Here is a 22,621-nt window from a genome sequence, read left to right on the forward strand (position 1 = left end):
CAGGATGTTTCTTGAGCAAGTAAGACATGAGGGAGCCAGGCGGAAGGTGCGATTGGGAAGGTGGGTGGAATGCTGACTGAACTCCTCGAATTCTCACGGTCAGGCATCTGAGCTGGTGAGAAACATTTGCAAGTCGAATGTGGTTGGTATGGTTAGATGCTCAGTGGTTTCTGAGGGCTCCTCCCTCCCGTCTCCCTTTTTCCTCCCATCCTTCTCTACTGGACGTGGGTGAAGCGGGGGTGGGTTTGAAGGAGGTGGGGACAGGCCTGAATGTTTAGCCAGCTCTTGACTGGCTCGTCCGTGGGGCCGTAGCCCCAGGTCTTTTCTTAGTGCTAGCTGGTCAACCACTTCCTCCCTCACCCCCTTCCTGAATCACTTACCCAGGGAGGCCCCCTAAAGCGGAGAGACCCAAGCTTCCTCACAGAGGGTTTCACACTGTGCTTTTTTTGTTGTTGTTAATTTTTATTTTGTATTGGTGAAAGTGAAAGTTGCTCGATCATTTCTGATTCTTGGTGACCCCATGGACCATACAGTCCCTGGAATTCTCCAGGCCAGAATACTGGAGTGGGTAGCCTTTCCCTTCTCCAGGGTATCGTCCCAACCCAGGGATCGAACCCAGGTCTCCTGCATTGCAGGCGGATTCTTTACCAGCTGAGCCACAAGGGAAGCCCAAGAATACTGGAGTGGGTACCCTATCCCTTCTCCAGCGGATCTTCCAGAACCAGGAATTGAACCGGGGTCTCCTGGATTGCAGGCGAATTCTTTATCAACGGAGCTATCAGGGAAGCCATTTTTTGGATTGGGGTTTAGCCAGTTAACAAACAGTGTTATAGTTTTCAGGTGTACAGCAAAGGGACCCAACCATACATATACATGTACATACATGTACATTCTCCCCCAAACACCCATCCCATCCAGGCCACCACACAGCACTGACCAGAGTTCCATATGCTGTAGAGTAGGCCCTTGTTGCCTATCCATTCACAGAATGTGCTTTAAAACAGCATCAAAACCCCGGACTGAACCAGTTCTGTGCTTTCTGTTGTGCTTGTCTCATTCCCAGCCCCGTGGGTTTGTGAGGACTAAACATTTCTGCTCGTAATGGGATGAGCATCCTTCTGCCTCTGTCCAGGGCTAGCAGGCAAGCTATCCAGGAACACAGCCCCACCCCCTTGTTGGACATGGCCCTGAACCGGACAACTACAGCGAGGCTTGTTTATTTCTTCTAGGGTCCAAGATGCACTGTTAGTGTGGAAGGCAAGCCCTCCGCGGGTTGGCCCCAAGCTGTATCCTCTTTTTCTTGAGGCTTTTGCTTCAGCTGATGAATTTTCAGATAAGGTCAGAAAGTAATGCTCCTTACCTTCTCTTTAGTCAAGGGCCAGTGTCTTCCTTCCACTGGCTCCCCCAGCCCTGAGCCAGAAAGATGAGGTGAAACTCATCAAAAGTTGTGTGACTTGTACCCCGGATGAAGGACTGAGAGCTCTCACCTTTTAGATGAAATCATTTTAGGATTGATTCCACAGATTAAAGAATGAGGCACTGTTTTCAGTGCTAGGATTCAATCTTTCCTTTCCATGGGAAGATTCTTCAGCTTGGATGGGAAGACATTCATTAGGGGCAACATAGTGTGGTATATCTTATCTTCTGTGCTGGAGGCTCATATCAAGTGTGCAGGAATGGAGGAGCCTGCTGCCTGGGGGTCAGGGAAGCCCCTCAGAGGAGGGAGCATTTGAGCTGGATCTTCAGAGGTTGAGGAGTAAATCACCAGGCAGAAAAGTAAGGAATAAGGATCCAGGCAAGGGAACAGGGCCATGTAAGGGAACTGGCAGCAGCTCAGAAGAGAGGCATGAAAGCGTGAGTCGCTCAGTCTCGTCTGGCTCTGCGACCACATGGACTGCAGCCTGCCAGGCTCCTCTGTCCATGGAATTCTCCAGACGAGAATGCTGGAGTCGGTAGCCATTCCCTTCTCCAGGGGAATCTTCCCCACCCAGGGATTGAATCCTGGTCTCCTGCATTGCAGGCAGAGATTCTTCCCACCAGGGAAGCCCAGAAGAGAGGCCATGGTGAGGCATAAAACCGGTTAGGTAGATGGGGGCCAGTTTAGAATTTGGATCTGACTCAGGCAGTAGGGAGCTCAGCAAAATGGGGACTGACATGATCAGACTCAATTTTAAATCGAGTTGATTTATTCACAAGCTTCATTCATTCAACATATAAGGAGTGTTAATTGCTAGACAATCCAAGGAAACATGAGAAAGATTGCTCCTTTGGTGGAACTCGGGATAGGTAAGTTCATCATGTCAGGGAACCACCATCTGCTCTTGTCAGGGTTACCAGTGACCTCCGCTTCCTCAGGGCAGAGCTGCCTGGTGACCTCAAAGATGTCCCTCGCGCTGCCCCTTCATCATCACATCCACGCCCTCCCTCCCACCATCCCTAATTGCTGGCAACCGCTGATTTGTTCCCCACTTCTCATTTCAAGAATGGTGTATAAAATGGAATCACAGAGTATGTGACCTTTGAGATTGGCTTTTTTCACTCCGCATGGTGCATTTGAGGGTCATATAATTTGTTGTATCAATAGTTAGTTCTTTGATAGATCTGAGGAGTGTTCCATGGTGTGGATGGATGTACCACGTTTTGTTTAACTATTCACCCACTGAACCTTTAGGTTCTTTCCAGCTTTCACATATTACGAGAAAGGGTGCTGTGAACATTCATTTACAGGATAGTGTATGAATGTCAGTTTTCATTTCTCTGGGATAAGTGCCCAAGAGTACAATTGCCATGCCACGTGGTAAATTGAGTTTCAGTTCTAGAAGAAATCGCCAAATTGTTTTGCAGAGTAACTGTGCCATCTTACATTCCTGCCAGCAGGTTTGGTGCTGTGGTTAATTTTGTGTGTCCGCTTGACTAGGCTGTGATGCCCAGTTGGTTGAGCAGACACCAGTCTAGATGTTGCTCTGAGAGTGATTTTTTAAGGTGTGATTAATGTTTAAAAAGTAAACTTAGAGTAGAGCAGATTACCTTCCAAATGGGGTGGACCTCATCCAATCAGTCGACACTCTTAAGAGCAAAAACTGAGGTTTCCCAAAGAAGAAACGTTTATTCAAGATTACACCATAGAAATGCTTCGTGAATTTCCCGCTTGCTGGCTTGCTCTCAAGATACCAGTTAATTTTTGTAAAAACCGAGGTGTATGTCGAAGTTCTTTTTTTTTTTTTTTTTTTTTTTTGGCTAAGGGTGTCCAGCTGCTCCAGTCCTATTTGCTAAAAAGACTCTCTTTCTCCCATGTGCGGTGCGCAGATGCTTTTGTACAGTTGTGAGAAATCAGTTGGCTATCCCTGGATGGGGCTTCTGGGTTCTCCATTCTCTTTCGTTGGTGAGTGTCTCTCTCCCTGCTCCAGTACAACACTGCTGTGCTTTCTCTAGCTTTCTGTGTGACAAGTAGTGAAATGGGGAGAGTTACTCCTACCCCTTTGTTTATTTCATTTTACCTGTTTCCCCCGTTTGAACCATTTTTAAGCATACAGTTCAGTGACATTAGATGCATTTGCAGTGTTGTATAGCCAGTGCCACTGTGTATTTTGGAAACTTTTTCATCAGTTGAAGCAGAACTCTATAAACATTAGGTAACAAGTCCCCAATGCCCCTCCCCCCAGATCCTGGTTTCCTTTGTTTTATAGGGCCAGCCAAAAAGTTCGTTTGAGTTTTTCCATGACATCTTATGGAAAAACCCAAACAAACTTACTGCAGAACCCAGTATTTTCTTGTCCGTGTGGTTTTCACGATTCTACACCCTTCATATAAGTGGAATCATATAATATTGTCCTTTTGTGCCTGGTTTATTTCGCTTAGTATAACGTTTTCAAGATTCATCCATGTTGTAGGGTGTATTAGAATTTCATCCCCCTTTAAAAAAAAAGTCTTTTTTGTTTTTTTAGAGCAGTTTTAGGTTTGCAGCACAACTGAACTGAAGACAGAGATTTCCCCATACACTCCCTGTTGGTGCTGCACACAGAGCCTCCCCACTGTCAACACCCTGCACCCGGGTGGTACATTTGTTACGATCAATAAGCCTGTATCGACACATCAGTATCACCCAGAGCCTGTACTTTATGTTAGCGTTCACTTTTGGTGGTGTATGTTCCAAGGTTTTTGAGGAATGAATGGCACGTGTCCACCATTATAGTGTCACAGAGCCGTTCCATGGCCTGGAGGCCCATCTGTGCTCACCTGTTGGCTCCTCCCTATCCCCTGGCAACCAGTGAGCCTTGTACTGTCGCCATAGTTCTCGCCTTTTCCAGAATGTTAGGTAGTTGGGTGCATATAGTATATACCTTCTAAAGATTTTTTTTCTTTTCACTTGAATATGTATTTAAGGGTCGTCTATGTCTTTTCATGGCTTGATAGCTCTTTTCTTAACTCCTTTGGGAAAATTCCAGGGAGCATGATTGCCAGATTACACGCTAAGAATATGTTTAGCTTTGTCAGAAGGTGCCGAACTGTCTTCCAAAGTAGCCGTCCCGTTCTACATTCCCACCAGTGATGAATGAGCATTTTTGTTGCTCCACGTCTTTGCCAGCGTTCAGTGTTGGCAGTGCTCTGGGTTTTGGCCATTCTAGTGGATATGTATTGTTACTTCATTGTTTTAATTTGCATTTCCCTGATGACATGGTGTGGAGTGTCTTAATATGCTTATTTCATACACTTATTTTTTGCCATCTGTATTGGGGAGATGTCTGTTAAAGTCTTCTGCCCATTTTTAAATTCAGCTGTTTTCTTATTGATGGATTTTTAAAAGTTTCTTGCATCTTTTGAATAACAGTCCTTTCTCAGACATGTGTTTTGCAAATATTTCCTTCCAGTCTGCGCCTCATCTTTGTCTTGATTCCATCCTTTTTAGGGCAGAACGGTGACCTGTTATATGTATATGCCGCACTTTGTTTATCCACTTATCTATTGACGGGCGCCTGGGTTGTCTCCATCTTTCGGCCACTGTGAATGCTGGCGCTGTGAACACGAGTGTACAAGTAAATCTTTGAGACTGTGCGTTCAGTCCTTTCGGATACACACCTGGGGGTGGGACTGCTGCGTCAGATTGTTACTCTGTGTTTAACTTTTGGAGAAACAGCCAGACTGCTTTCTGCTGTAGCTGCGCCATTTTGCATCTCACTAGCAGTGCACACGGGTCCCCCAGTATTGTCACATCTTCATCGGCGCTTGGTATTTTCTGTTTCATTTTTCTTTTTCTTTTCTTCCTTTTTTCTTTCTTCTAATAATAGCTATACTCATGAGTGTGAACTGGTATCTCGTTGCAGTTTTGATTTACATTTCCCTGATGACTAATGATGTTAGACATCTTTTCATGTGCTTGTTTGGCCCTTTGCACTTAATTTTTGTTCAAAACTGCTTTAGGTATTTTAGTTCCTTTGCCTTTCCGTAAAAATTTCGGAATAATCTTGTTTATAGCTATAAAAAGACTCTTGCTGGAATTTTGGTAGGAATTGCATTAAATCTATACACTAATTTGGAGAGAAGCGACATCTTTATTGTGTTGAGTCTTGTAATCCTTGCACACGGTATGTCTCTCCATTTGTTTAGATCTGTGATGTCTTTCATCAGCATTTTGTAGCACATCAATCCTGTTAACTCGTTAAATTCACATCATTTAATTTTTTTGAGCAATTATGTAATTATATTTTAGATTTTGACTTACACATGTTAACAGATAGTGTGTGGAAGTACAGTTGATTTTCTATGATGCTATTGTGTCCTGTGGCCTTATATACTGTGACCTTGCTGAACTCACTCATTGGTTCTAGGTTATTTCTGGTTGGCGTTTGGCATTTTTGTGTGTGTGGGGAGGGGATTGTGGGGGTTGGTAGATTGCCTTGGATTTTGTACATAGACCATTGTGTCATTGGCAAATAAGGAGACTGCTCTTTCTTATTTTCTGATGTGTATTCCTTTTCTTTGGCTTTGTTACCTTACTGCACTGGCTGAAACTTTCAGGACTGTGCGTAATAGCAATGGTAGGAGTAGACAGCCTTGCCTTTCTCCTCTTCTCAGGGAGGAGTATTCCGTCTTTTACCAGCAACTATGCAGTTAGCTAACGATCTTTTGTAGATGTTCCTTATCAAGTTGAGGCAATTCCCCCTATTCCTAGTCTTTTTAGAGTGTTTATCATGAATAGGTATTGAATTTTGTCAAATGCTTTTTCTTTTGTACATCCCTGATTGAGAGGGTCATGTGATTTATTTTTTTTCTAACCTGTTTTTATGGTGGACCTGTTTTTATGGTGGACCCAGGGATTGAACCCGGGTCTTCCTCATTCCAGGCAGATGCTTTAACCTCTGAGCCACCAGGTAAGCCTAACCTGTTTTTATGGTGGATTATATTGATTAAGTTTTGAATATTGAATCTGCTTTGGATCCCCAAAATAAACCCTATTTGGTTGCAGTATATGATTAATTCTTTTTGTAATTTGTTAAAGGATTTTGCATCTGTATTCCTGAGGGATATCGGTCTGTAGTTTCCTCTCTTTTTGTGCTCCCTTTTGTCTACTTTGAGTATTAGCCTAATACTGACTTCAGTTTGAGTTGTCCCCTTCTCTCCTGTTGTCTATAAGAGATAGTTTAGAATTGGTATTAGTCCTTTTTTAAATGTTTGGTAGAATTCTCCAGGTCTCAGCCTGGAGACCTTCTTTTCGAGATTTTTAAAATTTAAAAAAAACCAATTTCCTTATTAGCTCTAGGGCTATTGTAATGATCAGGATCTCATTTTGGTGGGCGAGGGGGGAGAGGGGAAGGTAAGCTAGGAGTCAAATTGCTCCAGAATCCACCGTTCACACTTACAGAGGAGGGCACCCAGTGGCCCTGGTTCCTGTCCACCTGACCTCAGGGAGGTCACATGCCCCAGTTATGATGGGCAATCGGACACTGGGTGTTGTTATCCCTATCCAGAGTCAGGATATTTTCCCTGATTCAAAAAGTGAGTTATCTTTGCGGCAGATAGCTGCCCACCATTTCTGCGTCCCCTGCAGTGTGTTCCCAGTCAGTCCAGTACTGTGTTTGCTCTGTCCTTTGATGCCTGCAGCAGACGCCGTCTCCATGGCGTTTTCATACATGGGGTCCTTGAAGACCTAACTGGTGAGCTGAGTGGGGGCCTGCAGGTAACCACCAGGGGGCAGTCAGAGCTGAAACCACCTTTGGTTAGAGCCCATTTGTTAAGACCAGGAAGGAAGGTCCTCTTTCTTGCATTTTCCCAGGGCTTTCTCCAGACCACAATGCTCAGAACTCTTAACTCTTAATAGCAGAACCAGCCTGAGCAGTCTAGACCAGTCATTCATTGTCTCATGTGATCAAACAGGAGAAAAGATGGGGGGCTGAAGTGCTGCCAAGGCTCTTGCCGTGTGTGGTCAGCATCCTCCCACCGCAGACTGCTTCATCGCACTGGGAGTTGTTGGAGCCCCCGCCAGCTCCTTGTTACCTGGAGCTGTTCTCAGCATCATTTTGCTATTACAGAGGATTCGTAGCAAATATATTATTAAACATTATTCATACATAGTTAATAACTTTATATTACATAGCTATATAGAGGTCATCTTATATGTAGATGATAATGAATATTCGTGATAGATTGTTGTTGTACTAGCCATCAAGCATTGTGGTTGTTTGAAGGTTTACGGTATCTGGTGGTGGTGGTTTAGTCACTAACTCTTGCAACCCCATGGACAGTAGCCTGCCAGGCTCCTCTGTCCCTGGAATTCTCTAGGCAAGAATACTGGAGTGGGTTGCCATTTCCTTCACCAGGGGATCTTCCCAACCCGAGTCAAACCCAGGTCTCCTGCATTACAGGCAGATTCTTTACCAAACGAGCTATGAGGAAAGCCTTACTGTATCTACTTATATATGTAAAAAAGTTTTGAAGGAAATGAGTAGAAAATTCACAGTGCCCCCTGCTCAGTCTTCCATATCCTTCTCTAAATTTAACTGAAGGAAGCTGTGGTCCATTTTGGCTATCACTTTTAGTGAAACTGCCGTTGTTTTTCCTACCATATTACTTTATTTTTGCAAAGATTCATTGATTTTCTGGGTAGCCATTAAGGAATGGAGTTGGTATTTTAATTTCAATAAATATTTACTGAACTATTTGGGGGATGTACATGACCCTTATTTCCTCAAGGAGTTTGAAGTCCACTGGACTGATAAGAACAGAAAAGTATCATGCTTAAGACTGAGGCTTCACATCTCAAACATGGAGGAGCCTTAATGTCTGACTCGTGAATAAGATTCTGGTTTGGATGGACAGCTGGGCCTCACTGGCTTTGTGCTGGGCAGTTGCTGAATAACGTGGGGGGATTGGTAGGTTCCTGAGGTCTGAAGGCAAGTGCTTCAGGGCATCTCCAGGCAGTCCACCTCCTGCATTGCTGATGGACAAGGCTGCATTATTTGCTGAGGCTAAATAGCACTGAAACTCCATGGGGGTGTTGGAGAAAGGATGATTGATTGTGTAACTATGGTTAAGAAGCTGAAGTTTAAAAAAAGGCAACTGGTGGTAGTAGGCCCATACAGGCCATTCATGACTCCTCTGTGAATGCCTCTATTTTTCAGGCTGAGCTCACTTCCTTTTCGAAAGGAACGAATGTTTTTGTGTTAGACACTGTATCTCAGTGTTGGGTTCCACAAGGTATAGACAGTTCATCCTAGTTCAGCAGGGTGTGATCTCTGAAAATCAGGTGTGATGTGGGTGGGGCATAGGGTGGTGTCTTAAATAAGTGATCAACATCTTTCTCTTTCTAGCGAATGTGTCCACCTCCCTCTTCATAATATTTGTTCCCTGTGACTCTAGAGCAGAGGTCAGCAAACTTTTTCTGTAAAGAAGCAGGTAGTAAATATTTTTGGTTTTGCAGGCCAATGGTCACTATCATAGCTACTCAGCTTTGCTATAGTATGGGCATGTCTATGTTCAAAAGCAAAAACTTTTTATCTGGTTACTGAAAGTTGGGTTTTATATGATTTTCACATGTCATGAAATGTGAGGCTTGATTTTTTTCAACCATTTAAACATGTAAAACCTATATTTAGCACAAAAACAGGTAGGGAAGCCAGATTTTGGCCCATAACCATGGTTTGTTGACCCCTTCTTTAAAGGAATTAAAAATAACTTCTGTGAAATTCTCAATATAAGGACATTTTCTTTCTTTCTTTAACAAGCACTTATGTAGCACATCATATGTGCCATGTACTGTTTTAAATGCCTTGCATTAAATGCCAATATAATCCTCCCAATAACCCCATGAGGGAGGTACTGTTTACCCCACTTTTGCAGATTTGTGAATTGAAGTAGTAAAGTTAAATGACTAGCCCAGGGTTATACTGCTTGTAAGTGGCAGAACTTAGATTTGAACCCAGAGTAATTAATAATTTAGCTAATTTAGTTCCAGAGTATCTGTTCTTATCTACCATGATAACTGTCTCTCTTAAAGAGACAATTATTGACTTTCTAGCCAGAAGGAATTTTACAGATTAACCCAAGCCTACTCATTTTTATAGGCTCATCCTTACCCACAAGACTCATAGCTTTTATGATTCGAATGTGTGCCTTAGTGAAATTATGGATTACTACTTGTCATGCAATTTCAGCATCTCTTGTGACTGCCTAAAAGCTTAGTCTTAAACCCCACTGATCCCAAGGGGATTCTGTCTGCACAGGCAAGGCACTTAACTGTTCACTTACTGTTTTATTTATGTTTATTGTGGGCTCCTTGAAGGTAGGAAGAATAGTATCAAAATGTTTCCCATCAAACAGAAATCTATTCTAGGAGTAGCTCTTGCTTTCTTTGGGGACGCCTGTCTCAGATTACTCCCAACTCAGATTTCGCCCTGCTGCTTTTCCTGCCTGAACAAGCAACTAGTTGAATCTTGAGTCTCACTTGCCTTTGACAGGAACAGAGTTCGTGGTATCTCCAAAGATCTGGGCAGGGTCAGGAATGAAAGATTTCTTAGTCTTTCCAAGGAAGAAAATGGAAAGAGGTAAGGGGTGTGTGTGTGTGTGTGTGTGTGTGTGTGTGTGTGTGTGTGTGTGTGTGTGTGTGTGTGTGTGTGTGTGTAATGGAAAGAGGTAAGGGGTGTGTGTGTGTGTGTGTGTGTGTGTGTGTGTGAAATGGAAAGAGGTAAGGGGTGTGTGTGTGTGTGTGTGTGTGTGTGTGTGTGTGTTGCTTAGGATTTCTGGTTGCATTTGCTCAGTCAAGGTCTCAGACACCACTAACTAGGAGGGATCTCCAGGGTCAGGAATGAAAGATTTCTTAGTCTTTCCAAGGAAGAAAATGGAAAGAGGTAAGGGGTGTGTGTGTGTGTGTGTGTGTGTGTGTGTGTGTGTGTGAGAAATGGAAAGAGGTAAGGGGTGTGTGTGTGTGTGTGTGTGTGTGTGTGTGTGTTGCTTAGGATTTCTGGTTGCATTTGCTCAGTCAAGGTCTCAGACACCACTAACTAGGAGGGATCTCCAGGGTCAGGAATGAAAGATTTCTTAGTCTTTCCAAGGAAGAAAATGGAAAGAGGTAAGGGGTGTGTGTGTGTGTGTGTGTGTGTGTGTGTGTGTGTGTGTGAGAAATGGAAAGAGGTAAGGGGTGTGTGTGTGTGTGTGTGTGTGTGTGTGTGTGTTGCTTAGGATTTCTGGTTGCATTTGCTCAGTCAAGGTCTCAGACACCACTAACTAGGAGGGATCTCCAGGTACCTCTGGTGCAGGGGTTCCCATGCTAAAGGGATTCTGCAAAATTGTTGCAAAGGGCCCTCAAATCAACACCTGCACCAGTCTGTGGGCCAGATAAATTATATTGTTTAGGTGTAGGTACAGCTATTTTTCAAATGCATGTAGGTGCCATCACCTAAAGAAAAATTAGTTGTTCCCCTTAACTGAGCACGGAATTCAGATGTAATCTGGCTAGCATATCCCAAGATAGGCCTGTCGTCTCTTTAGCTGAGCTTTTTTGGGAAATCAGGTCACCCAGTTCGTGCACATACAGCCTGTCCTTTTGTCTTCTGTTTACTTTCTACATGAAAAATAAATGCACAGGAGTTTAACACAGCAAATTGAATACACATTTTATCCTCCATTCCTTCCTGTAATACCGTTAAAATGATAGTAAGAGGGAGAAGGGGGCTCCCTGGGTGGCTCAGTGGTAAAAGAATCCACCTGCCAGTGCAGGAGACACCCAGTTAGATCTCTGGATCAGGAAGATTCCCTGGAGGAGGAAATGGCAACCCACTCCAGTATTCTTGCCTGGGAAATCCCATGGACAGACAAGCCTGGTGGGCTACAGTTCATAGGGTTGCAAAAAGTCAGACATGACTCAGCACACGGAAGAGGGAGAAGAGAGATCAGCAAATGAGAGGTCATTGGAATGTCGAACCCAAGAAGCGAGTGTGATGAACTTAATGGACCTGAGGAACTGAAAGTTCTTGCTGGAGGTGGGGGGAGAGAAGTAACAAGAAAGAGGATTTGTAATGCGGAACCCTGGATTAGCTTCAGAACTGGAAAAACCAAATACTGAAAACAGGAAGATTAGTTGAAAGTCTGTGTAAAAAACAGATGCCTACAGCCCCTCCCCTACTCTTTGTAGGAGACAAAAATTTTAGTCTTAGATATTGAATCAGAGGCACACCAAGCACAGAAGATGGGATGGAGTATGGAGCAAAACTGAAAATAGCGGCTTTAAGACAAAGTTATAAATAGTGATTAGTAGAACAATTCCCCTCTCTCACAGTTTTCAGAATATTTGCAGGCAGGTGCTCCCATGCAAAAGACTGAAAGATCTTTCTCTGATAAATATAGTTCCAGAGAAGAAGTCCTAAAGATACTGCCTACTTTGAAGGACCCTCAAAAAATGGCAGATTCTTCTTGCCTGATTACACTAATCTGAAGTGCACAAGCTGATGAGCTTAGCCCTCATAAACAGAGCTTTCCAGCAGCTTTCAAAGTCTGAGCAGATAGCCAGGTTTACCATTTCCTTCTCCAGGGGATCTTCGCGACCCAGGGATCGAACCCGGGTCTCCCACATTGGAGGCAGACGCTCTAACCTCTGACCCACCAGGGAAGCCCAGTGAGACACTTAAAGGACGTAAAAGACAGAGTCCAAAGCAAATGGGAGAGAAAAGAACTCAGAGGAAACAGTAAAATCAAGGAGAAGAAGAAGGAAAGATTTTAATTATAATGTCTTGAGAGAGATTAGAGAAAATATTGCATTCATAAAAGATGAACTAGATTCTTTAAAAATAAATAAAAAGAACCTCCAGAAAAGAAGACTTCTTAGAAATTAAAAGTATGATAGCAAGTATGAAAAATACCACACAGAAATATTGAAAGGTTAAGTAGATTCCCAGAAGACAGACCAAATGAAAGAGATGAAAAATTGGGGAGAAGAGATAAATTATAGAGGCTCATTCCAAGAGGTCTAATACCTAACTAATGGGAATATGAGATGAAATAAACAGTAGACAGGAGGAAATTATCAAAGAAATGTTACGAAAAGATGTTCTTAGAACTGAAATAATGTCTATAGAACGATGCTACACAGTAAATTAAATCGACTCCAAGTTACAGCCTTATGAGGTTTCAGATCTCTGAGAAAAAGAGAAAGCCCCAAAAGCCTCTAGAGAGAGCAGTCACATACTTAGGGTTAGTATTCAAAATGGCATTAACTTTCCTGAAAGTAACAAACTAGAAGACAGTGGAACGATACCTTGAAATTCTGAAAGAGGGCAATTCCCTGGCAGTCTAGTGGTTAGGATTCCACACTTTCACTGTCAAGGGCACAGTGAATCCCGTGGTAGATCCCTGGTTGAGGAATGAAGATCCCACAGTACTGCTCCCCCCACCCCCCAAAAAAAAATTCTCAACACAGAATTTTATAGCCAGCTAAAATACCACCCAAGTTTAAAGGTAATAAAGACATTTTCAGACATTTTGTGCATATGCCCTTAGATATTGTGATATAATAAGAAATACATATTTGGTCTTTGTCCCTGATTCCTGGCACAGAGCTCCAAAAAGCCTTGTAATTTTCTGAGTTGTAGGGCTGATAAGCGCATCTTCTGTTGTAATACTTGCCTTTTGTTCCCAGTTCCCAATCCAAGAGCTTCTAAAACCCTTGGAATTTTCTAAGTAATAGGGGTAAGAGGAGAAGTCAGCCATACCTGTTTATGCTAATGAGGTAACTCTGTGGGCCCCTCCACAGCTTCGGAATGAGAACTGGTTGCCGGAAGAAGCAACCGTGTGATCAGAGGTTTGGTGCTTTCAGCACCACCTCACTGCCTCTAGAGAAGGGGGAGGGACTGGAGACGGTGTCAATCACCAGTGAGCAATGAGCTAATCACTCATGCTTACTTAAAAGTACCATTCCAGCAAATTCTCAAACCTGAAGAGGGGGATTGTGGGGAACCCCACCCCTCTTCTGACCTTATAACTGATTGGTCAGAAGTGCGAGTGGCCCAGACTTGCAGTGGGCATCTGAAGCAGGAGCAGTCTGGTGGAACTGTTAGGGGTCCACACTAACTCTAGATAGTGTCAGATTTGAATTCAATTGTAGGATACTTTGGCCGCCTGATGCGAAGAACTGACTCATAGGAAAAGACCCTGATGCTGGGAAAGATTGAAGGCAGGAGGAGAGCGGGATGACAGAGGATGGGATGGTTGGATGGCATCACTGACTCGATGGACATGAGTTTCAGCAAACTCCAAGAGTTGGTGATTGACAGAGAAGCTGGCGTTCTGCAGTCCATGGGGTTGTAGAGTCAAAAGTGACTATCTGAACTGAACTGTAGGATACCAATTGGTGTGTGGAAAGTTGGAGAATTGGTTGCTGTGAGAACAGAGCCAACACATTTGGTGTCAGATATGCTGTGAGTTCATAGTATGCCTTTTTTAAAGACGCTCTGTTAGAAGACACTTTTCACCAGAAAAAGGCAATTAAGTTAAAAGAGAATTAAATGGGATCCAAGAAACAGGGATTCCAATACAGGTTGCTGCTGCTGCTAAGTCGCTTCAGTCGTGTCCTACTCTGTGCAACCCCATAGACGGCAGCCCACCAGGATCCCCCGTCCCTGGGATTCTCCAGGCAAGAACACTGGAGTGGGTCGCCATTTCCTTCTCCAATGCATGAAAGTGAAAAGTGAAAGTGAAGTCGCTCAGTCGTGTCTGACTCAGCGACCCCATGGATTGCAGCCCCCCAGGCTCCTCCATCCATGGGATTTTCCAGGCAAGAGTACTGGAGTGGGGTGCCTTTGCCTTCTCCACCAATACAGGTTAGGGGAAAGGAATTCCCAGAAAGAGTTCTAGTATAGATATACCACAGGAACAAACAAGTAGTTGATGGAACACATTAAAGGGAGTTCAATACTTTATTATCTTCAGGGAAAATAGGCTTTATACCAACAAAGAAATGCAATCATAGTATACATCTTGGCTTGGCTACAAATACTATTCACATAGACCTAATAGTACAACTGTTAATGCTAATTTAACCAAAATTTGTCATAATTCTATAGAAAAATTGAGAGTAACCGGAATAGTATGTGACAGAAGCATTAGAACAAAATCCTAATCTTCCATCATAAGAATTAAATAGAAAACATCATAGGTATATTTTGCTGCATAACAAATTACCCTAAAACTTAGTGACTTAAAATATCAGATATTTATTGCCTCACAGTTTCTGTGGGTCATGAGTTGAGAAGCCCTCATGGGGTTGCAGGCCACGTGTCACCTTGGGCTGTAGTCCTGTGGACCTCTCCTTAGTGAAAGTCACTCAGTCGTGTCCAGCTCTTTGTGACCCCATTGACTATACAGTCCATGGAACGCTCCAGGCCAGAATACTGGAGTGGGTAGCCGTTCCCTTCTCCAGGAGATCTTTCCAACCCATGGATTGAACCCAGGTCTCCTGCATTGCAGGCGGATTGTTTACCATCTGAGCCACCAGGGAAGCCCGGACCTCTCCTTCGGATATGTTGTTATCTGGCTTCCCTGAGAGTATGTGATCCAGGAGACACAACCAGAAGAATTTCCAGTGTGTTCTGTGATCCAGCCTTGAATGTGACCTACTGTCATCACTTCTGCTACATTCCATCAGTCATGCAGACCAACCCTGAGACATTGTGGGAGGGGCCTGCACAGGGACATGGATGCCAGGAGACAGGGGTCAGTTAGGAGCTGTTTGGAGGCTGACTACCACAAGTAATAACTAGCAGTGAAAATTCAAGAAATAATTGTTGTTGTTTATTTGCTAAGTCGTGTCTACCTCTTTGGGGACCCCATGGACTGTAGCCTGCCAGGCTCCTCTGTCCATGGGATTTCGCAGGCAAGAATACTGGAGTGAGTTGCCATTTCCCCTTGCAGGGTATCGTCCCCATCCAGGGATGGAACCTGTGTCTCCTGCATTGTCAGGCAATTCTTTATCACCGAGTCACCCAAGAGGCCTCAAGAAATAATATTATAGGCGTATTACTTAGAAAGGTGGAGAGAAATACCTCAAGAAAGAGGCTGCCCTTAGGAGCCGGAATCGGGGGACCAGAAACTTCTGGTTTTCATTATAAGCCTTGTAGAACAATTTTAAGAAATATTGTGTGTATTGGTGTGATTTTTTTGTTTTTAATTAAGAAAAACCCTCAGCATGCAGCCATATAATATCACCAACGCTGGTAGTAGAAAAACACGTGGATTATAGGAGGAGCATGTAGAAGCTGAATCTGGTTAAGGATCCTTTGGTATTTAGAAGGTGGTGTGCCTGTTCTTGAAGCAGTGAACAGATAATAAACCTAAAGGTCAGTGAAAAGGAGGACACGGTGACACAGCCTGAGCTAGAATCCTTGAATAAATGTGACCCAAAGAGATGAGTATGAGGCAGTGAAATGGCTTTGGCATTTCACTAATGTGGGACTTGGATGAAAAAGGAAGAAAAAAACCAGACTGTTTTGCTCTTTCTGATGAGTAGAAAGTTCTTAAGTGGAAATGTTTTTGTGTCTTGGAGCTATAAATGGCAAAGCTTGTTAAAAGGAATATCCTTTTGGCAGACAGTGGGAAAGCACTTTGGAGAACTCCCCAGGATTAAGGATGTGTCCATGAGGGTTTGGTACAGATTAGAAAGAGTCTGCCTCTGTCCCTGTGAGCCCTGTGAGCTGTGCAGAGCGCCAGCCAGTCCACAGCCCGAGTCCTTCCAGCCGCTGCCAGGGTCACGTTCCTAAGAGCACTCTGGGCTCCTTGTGGTCTACCACAGCCTGCTTGGCACCCTGGGACCCCATAACATCTGTGCCCATGATATGCGCTCTGTCCTTGATTCCCACATGTGCCCCCCGCCCCCCAGCACTTTGCAAGCCTGGTCTTATTTCTCATGTGTTTAGTCCTCTTGAGGAGCCTCCTGTTAAGTGCTTCAGGGCTCTTGGCTAGTTTATCTCTTCCATCTGAAAATTGGGATCAGGAAAAAGGGTTCGGGAAGTCAGGTCTTTGAGTTGCTAGGAGATCTTTGGAGGGGTGCAGTGAAGACTGCTGTGTAAATAAAAACTTCTAACTACTTTAATATCTCTTAAAAATGTGCTATTTGCATTCTCCTACTATAACTGAGTGTGCTGAGTCTAAAATCCTTCAGGGTCTTTGTGGAATGCCTCAGCCATCACGTGCTGGGATGCCTTCAGTACCTCTCCACTGGGCAGACAGTTGACCTGCGGAAGGAATAGCGTGGGTTTCCACATTTGCATTGCTCAGTGTCTGTCTTTGTGTTTTACTTTGCCCACAGATCGGGGACCACAAATTCAGCGCTCACCGGATCGTCTTAGCAGCCTCTATCCCATATTTCCATGCTATGTTTACAAATGACATGATGGAGTGCAAGCAGGATGAGATTGTAATGCAAGGAATGGACCCAAGGTACGAAATTTGTCCATCAGGTTCCATAGCCTGCTTTCAGCCTTGTGTTTGGTGCCCTTTGAGGGCCTTCCAGTGGGACCCAGTATCTAGCACGGCTCCGCACACATAGTAGGTGCCCAGTAAACGATCTAGAACCTCAGCCACTGGCCTGAGACAGGGTTAAAATAAGGAGTTTTGATGTGTTTTTCCTCTGTTAAGAGTAACATGTCTCATTGGAACGAGGGTTCAGTACAGAGTTGGTGGTGTAGTATTCTCTTCACTTTTCTCCCAGCCTTTTAAGCTGACAGAGTAGTCTTTCCAATAAGTATCTTCATTCATTACCCTTTTCCTCAGTCAGGAACAGCGTTATTCATTAGAGCTTCCTGTATTGATGGAGATGTTCTGTTTGTTGTCTCCAAAATGGTAGCCCTTAGCACATGCAGCTGTTGAGCACTTGAAATGTGGCTGGTAGGACCAAAAGACTGAATTTTAAATATTATTTAATTTTAATTAATTTAAATTTAATTTTAGGGGAATCCCCTAGTTGTCCAGTGGTTAGCACTCCACGCTTTCACCGACAGGAGCCCAGGTTCAGTCCCTGGTTGGGGAACTAAGATCCTGCAAGCCACATAGCATTGCCAAAAAAATAAATGAAGTAAATAATAATAAATTTAGTTTTAAATAGCCACATGTGATTTAGATACTCTACTGATCAGGAGAGTTTTCCCATGAAGAGAGTCTAGATGTAAGGACAGCTTTAAATAAGTGCATAAATGATGCACTTTCAGGGTTTCCTGAAACTCCTGAAACTCCTGACCCTAAAATTCATCCAGGGCAGAATTTCTCAGCCTCAGCGCTCCTGACATCTGGGGACAATGGTTCTTTGTTATGGAGGGCTTTCTGGGACACTGGAAGACATTTAGATGGGACATATCTGATACTATGCCTTTTTTATTTTTCTCCCTGGAGAAGGGAAAGGCTACCCACTCCAGTATTCTGGCCTGGAGAACTCCATGGACTGTAGTCCATGGATTGCAAAGAATCAGACACGACTGAGCAACTTTCATTTTCTTATGCCTTTTTTGGGCCTTGAGAGGAAAAAGGCATATTTATATGAAATAGAAGAGTTGACTGCAAGTCTGTGAATTGGGGCTGTTTGTTTATAACCCCGGCTACATTCAGAGGTCCATTGCACCTACTCTGCCTGGCGTTGTGCTGGGGTCTGGACACACAGCAGCAAAGAGGACACACAGGATGACTTTTGTTGGGGGAGAGATGAGAAACCAGTGACTCTAAAATATTAGCCAGTAACCTGTCCTCTGTCACCCAGCTTCCTAATCTCCCAGTGGTGAAAACTCGAAGGAGCAGCTAGGAGACTGTGCAGTGTCCTGTGGATAACTGAAGGTGACCTGCCCGAGCACAGGGCGACGGTTTATATACCCACTGCAGGGGTGCAATTCCAGGCCAGCTACCTGTAAGGAGAGGCACAGCAATGTGTCTGTCTCCACGGGCAGTTGAACATGCTCTTCTCTGAGGTCTGCATCTGATGGAGCCGTGCTAATCACCACGTACCATCCAAGTGCCTCATTGAACAGGTAGATGGAACATCTGTGAGCTGTGCTGCTGTAGGCAGTGAGACACAGCGTTGAGGAAACAGCACCTCTTATTCCGCCAGCTTTCTAGTAGCAGTGATCTGGCAGTAGACAAATGCATGATACAGCTGGGAAGTGAAGAGAAAATGAGGTAAAGCAGAACAAAGGCTAGCGAATGATGGTGGGGGTCCATGCTATCTCAGGGTGATCAGGGAAGCCCTCTGTGTTGAGGTGACATTTGAGGTGAAGTGAGGGAGTAAGCCATGCGGGGGAGGAGCCCTCCAAACAGAGGGAGCCGCCAGTGCAAAGGCCCTGAGGTCAGAGTGTGTTTAGCATGTTGGAACAGAGTAAGGGGAAGAGTGGCAGGTGGAGAGGGGCCAGACCACAGACAGCCTACAGACAGAACTTGGATTGCATTCTTGGTGTGAACTGGAAGGCAGAAAAAGCCTCATTCTGAAAGTTTATCCCAAAGAAATAATCGGAAAACATTATTTGTAATAGCTATTATGCTTACCAATAAAGAAATAAATTATAGCATATTTATGTGTTGGACTACTATTTAGCACCTGTTAAAAATGTTAAACATGGGGAGTTTGCTGGTGATCCAGCGGTTAGGACTTGGTGTTTCCGCTGACATGGCCTGCGTTCAGTCCCTGATTGCATAACTGAGACCCTGCAAGCCTCACAGTGCAGCCAAAAAAACCATGAATACAGTGTAGAAACATCGGAAAGGGCTTCAAAATGATTATATCCATACAACTTAAGCATACAGGCAAGTAGGAAATGAAAATGAACCTAGAAATGACTACAGTTGACTCATTCAGTAGTGAGATTCTGGGTTGTTGCTTTCTCTTTGTAGAACTTTCTGTAATAAAAATATTTGGGCAGTAAAGACACCCTAAGAAGTAGAATTATAGCTATGGTGAAATGATTATTCTTTTCAGGTAGATTCTCAAAGGACACAGGCTAATTGTATCTGCGAATGGGGGCCCATCCATTGTCAGGTAACAGTGTCAGCTCACTGAGGGCCCGAGACTCCTGTAAGCCAAGCCCCCTCTCTGAAGAGAATCTTTCCTCTTTGCTCTAGTGCCCTGGAAGCTCTGATCAACTTTGCCTACAACGGCCATCTCGCCATTGACCAGCAGAACGTGCAGTCGTTGCTGATGGGGGCGAGTTTCCTGCAGCTGCAGAGCATCAAAGACGCCTGCTGCACATTCCTCCGAGAACGGTGAGGTGATGTGATGGGCGTGGCCCACAGTGGCCAGCAGACCATCTCATTCCTGGAATCCTCTGCCAGTTTGCTGAGTCTTGGGGCCGTGGAAAGTCTTATGAAGGGAGTGAGGAGCTGGGAAGATAACTCTGCAGAAATGACCTTTCTTGAAATCAGTCTGAAGCAGTACCCAGTTCTTTGGGATGCACCTTTGAGGAGCAGGATTTATGGAGCCCTGCCTGCACTCTCCTTGGCCTGATGTGTACGTCCTCTCCTGGTCCTCTCTCTCCAGTCTGACCAGCCACCTCCAGATTTGGTCAGCATTGCCTAACTGTTCCACAGCTGTCTCCATCTTTGTGTGGATTCTTCCCCTGCTTGAATTTCTTAGCCTTCCTTTTTCCTTCTGCTTTGAAAGACCCCTCCCAAACTTTACCTGCTAGAATTCTCTGTCCCCTTTAACCTTTAATACCCTGGGAACAATCATTGTATGCTTTTAGGGTAAGGGCCATGCATTATGGCCCTACTTATATCCAGCGCTTGGCCTTGACCTTTTGAGGACTTGAGCAGATAAAAAGGCTCTTCCTCCCCCTCAAGAGGCAGAGATCTTAGTCACAAAGTAAAAGCTGACTCTGAACTCTGTAGGCTCAGGGCTGAGGGTTAGTGCTGGGCCACACACAGGCAGAGACAAACCAGAGCAGCACCCCACAGCGCTCCTCTGTCTGTGGTCTCTCCAGGGCCTGGCTCCAGCTGAGCTCCCCTAATCACAGGGCCCCTGGTCTCAAGACCAGCATTCCTCTCGCCTCACACCCGCCCTCCTGAACCTCATCCCCTCTGAGAGCTCCTCTCCCTCTCCCATTTCTGCTCCTCAACCCAAATCACTTAACAGCTCTGTGGACCCCCACTGCTGTCCATGTCCTGCCATGTGGTGCTCAGGGGCATCAGTGAGCACTGCTGTGTGTGCCACTGGACTCAGCAACTGTGGCAACGATGCTAACATGCAGGGGCACCCTTTGCTGGTTTCCCTGGGAGGTAGGTGGTCCTGTTTGGGTTTTGCAGCTGGAGACCATGTTGTGAGTGCAGCCCGAAAGCCTGACTTGACCTGCCCTAAGATGCCTTCTGGGTCAGGCTGCATGTGGCAGGCCGTGGGGCACTCACTGTCTGTCCTACTCACGTGTGAGCTTAAGGACACAGACTGAACTTGATTCATCCCCATATTCCCACGGAACCTGGAGACTGACTAAGGTCCTCTGGAAGGGAGGAAAGTTGGCCATTCCCACGAGGGGACAAGAGCGCCACCTAGTGGCCTTTGAGATCCTCGCTGTCAACACTGGATCCAGGCTCTATTACAGTGTCACTGAAAAGATTTTCAGACCAGTGCAGTTTTTACATGCACCAATAATGACATCTCAGGAAAAGCTGCTTAAACACAAAGCCTGATGTTTTGAGTCCGTCCTTGACATTTTTCTGTTCAGCACTGGGAGCCCCCTTCTGAAGCCTAAGCTCACACCTTATTCCTGTTTTTTATTCCCTGCCACAGGCCCCAGAGGCTTGGCCTCCTTTCTGTTTTCTCTTCAATGGCTGCCATCACTGCCCGAGTTTCTGGGTGGTGATTCTCCCTGAGGCTGACTGCAGAGTGTGATGGGGTCTCCCAGCTGCCCCCTTGATGACACGTACGTGGGCCCTTCACTTTCAAGGTCTGATTACTAAAGACTTGAGGGAAGCCATCCTGAGTGGTAGTGGAAAGGCCAGGGCTTGGCAGCACAGAGAGGTAGGAAGCCATCAGAGCTCTTAGAGCAGTAGTCCCGAGGACGCTCTGCCTGTGAGGCCTGCAGTCTGCTGGTACTTTTCCCCATGAGATTGGGGTTGATTGTTTTCTCTTGGCCCCTTTTCCAGCCTTCAGATGAATGGACCTCCCTGTTTTTAGGTGGACATTAGAAGTGGGTATTTTCCAAAATCTCCTCTCAGAACTGGATCGGAACATCAGATGCACCCATGAACCAAACCAGTAACTTACTCAACTTAAGTCACCGCTTCCTGCCTCCAATAAAGCATTGCATCTTATCCTGGTCGAGCGGTGTCAGCCCGGAAGGAGGCTGGGAAGTGGCTCTTGACAGATGTGGGCCTCTGTCGGCCCTGTGGGTTACTGTCCCTCTTGTCTCCCTCCTTCTTCTGAGTGGCCCCCTGTCCTGCACAGCTCTCCCTCCTCCTTCCCCACCAGTTGGCTTTCAGACAGGCTCCCCACATCCCATCCTCTTAGATGTGAAAACCCACTTCAGTGGAAGGTGTGTTTTGTACTCAGTATCACGGCAAGCCAGTCAAAGACAGTCAAAGGTGAGATGCAAGAATCCTGACCAGAGGGAGGGGCTGGACATGTGTCCCGGGCAGCAGTGTGGATTGTCCTTTCCATGTCTGTGGACTCTCCCAGCTCCCCGTCCATGGCATGTGAACTCTTCTTGATGTCAGAGCAGTGGAGTTGAGTGAGCGTGTGCTTATAGAGGCTGGAGTGGGGTAGGGGGTCTCTCTTCGTATCTCATCTGCCAAATGGTATGAGGTGCCTTGAGCAGGTCTCATCCTGAGAAAGGCTAATGATATCTGACAGATGACTGAGCTGATACTCTGACCCTGAGCCCTGTGTTCTCCCCTGGCCGTGCTGCTTGCCCAGGGGTGCCCCGTGCTCATGTTTCCTTGGCCTTTGAAACTACACTTAGCTTTGCAAAGCAATGGACAGGGCCATCTCAGGCTGGGACAAAAAACAACTATATAGAATTTAGTCTAGTCATAAACCAGGCTCCCGAGATGCTCTGCCTTCTCAGTCCCTGACAGGTCTGCTGCTGGGGGGCAGTGTTGAATATTGGTTGGTAAGTATAGCTTACTGTAACCCTTAAATCAGTAGGGATGGGAGAAGGCATTCTCACAAGGAAAG

General features: G+C 45.2%; 1 protein-coding gene across 1 annotated transcript in view; it reads left to right on the forward strand.

Annotated features, from left to right (window-relative positions):
• Positions 1–22,621, forward strand: part of KLHL18 (kelch like family member 18) — a 50,218-nt gene that overhangs the window by 8,791 nt on the left and 18,806 nt on the right. Inside the window, exons 2-3 of the mRNA XM_052636030.1 lie at positions 16,787–16,917; positions 19,576–19,716. Coding sequence (XP_052491990.1) covers positions 16,787–16,917; positions 19,576–19,716 — 272 coding nt within the window. The remainder of the gene's footprint in view (positions 1–16,786; positions 16,918–19,575; positions 19,717–22,621) is intronic.

This window comes from Budorcas taxicolor, chromosome 1 (genome assembly GCF_023091745.1).
Source record: "Budorcas taxicolor isolate Tak-1 chromosome 1, Takin1.1, whole genome shotgun sequence".
Lineage (NCBI taxonomy): Eukaryota > Metazoa > Chordata > Mammalia > Artiodactyla > Bovidae > Budorcas > Budorcas taxicolor.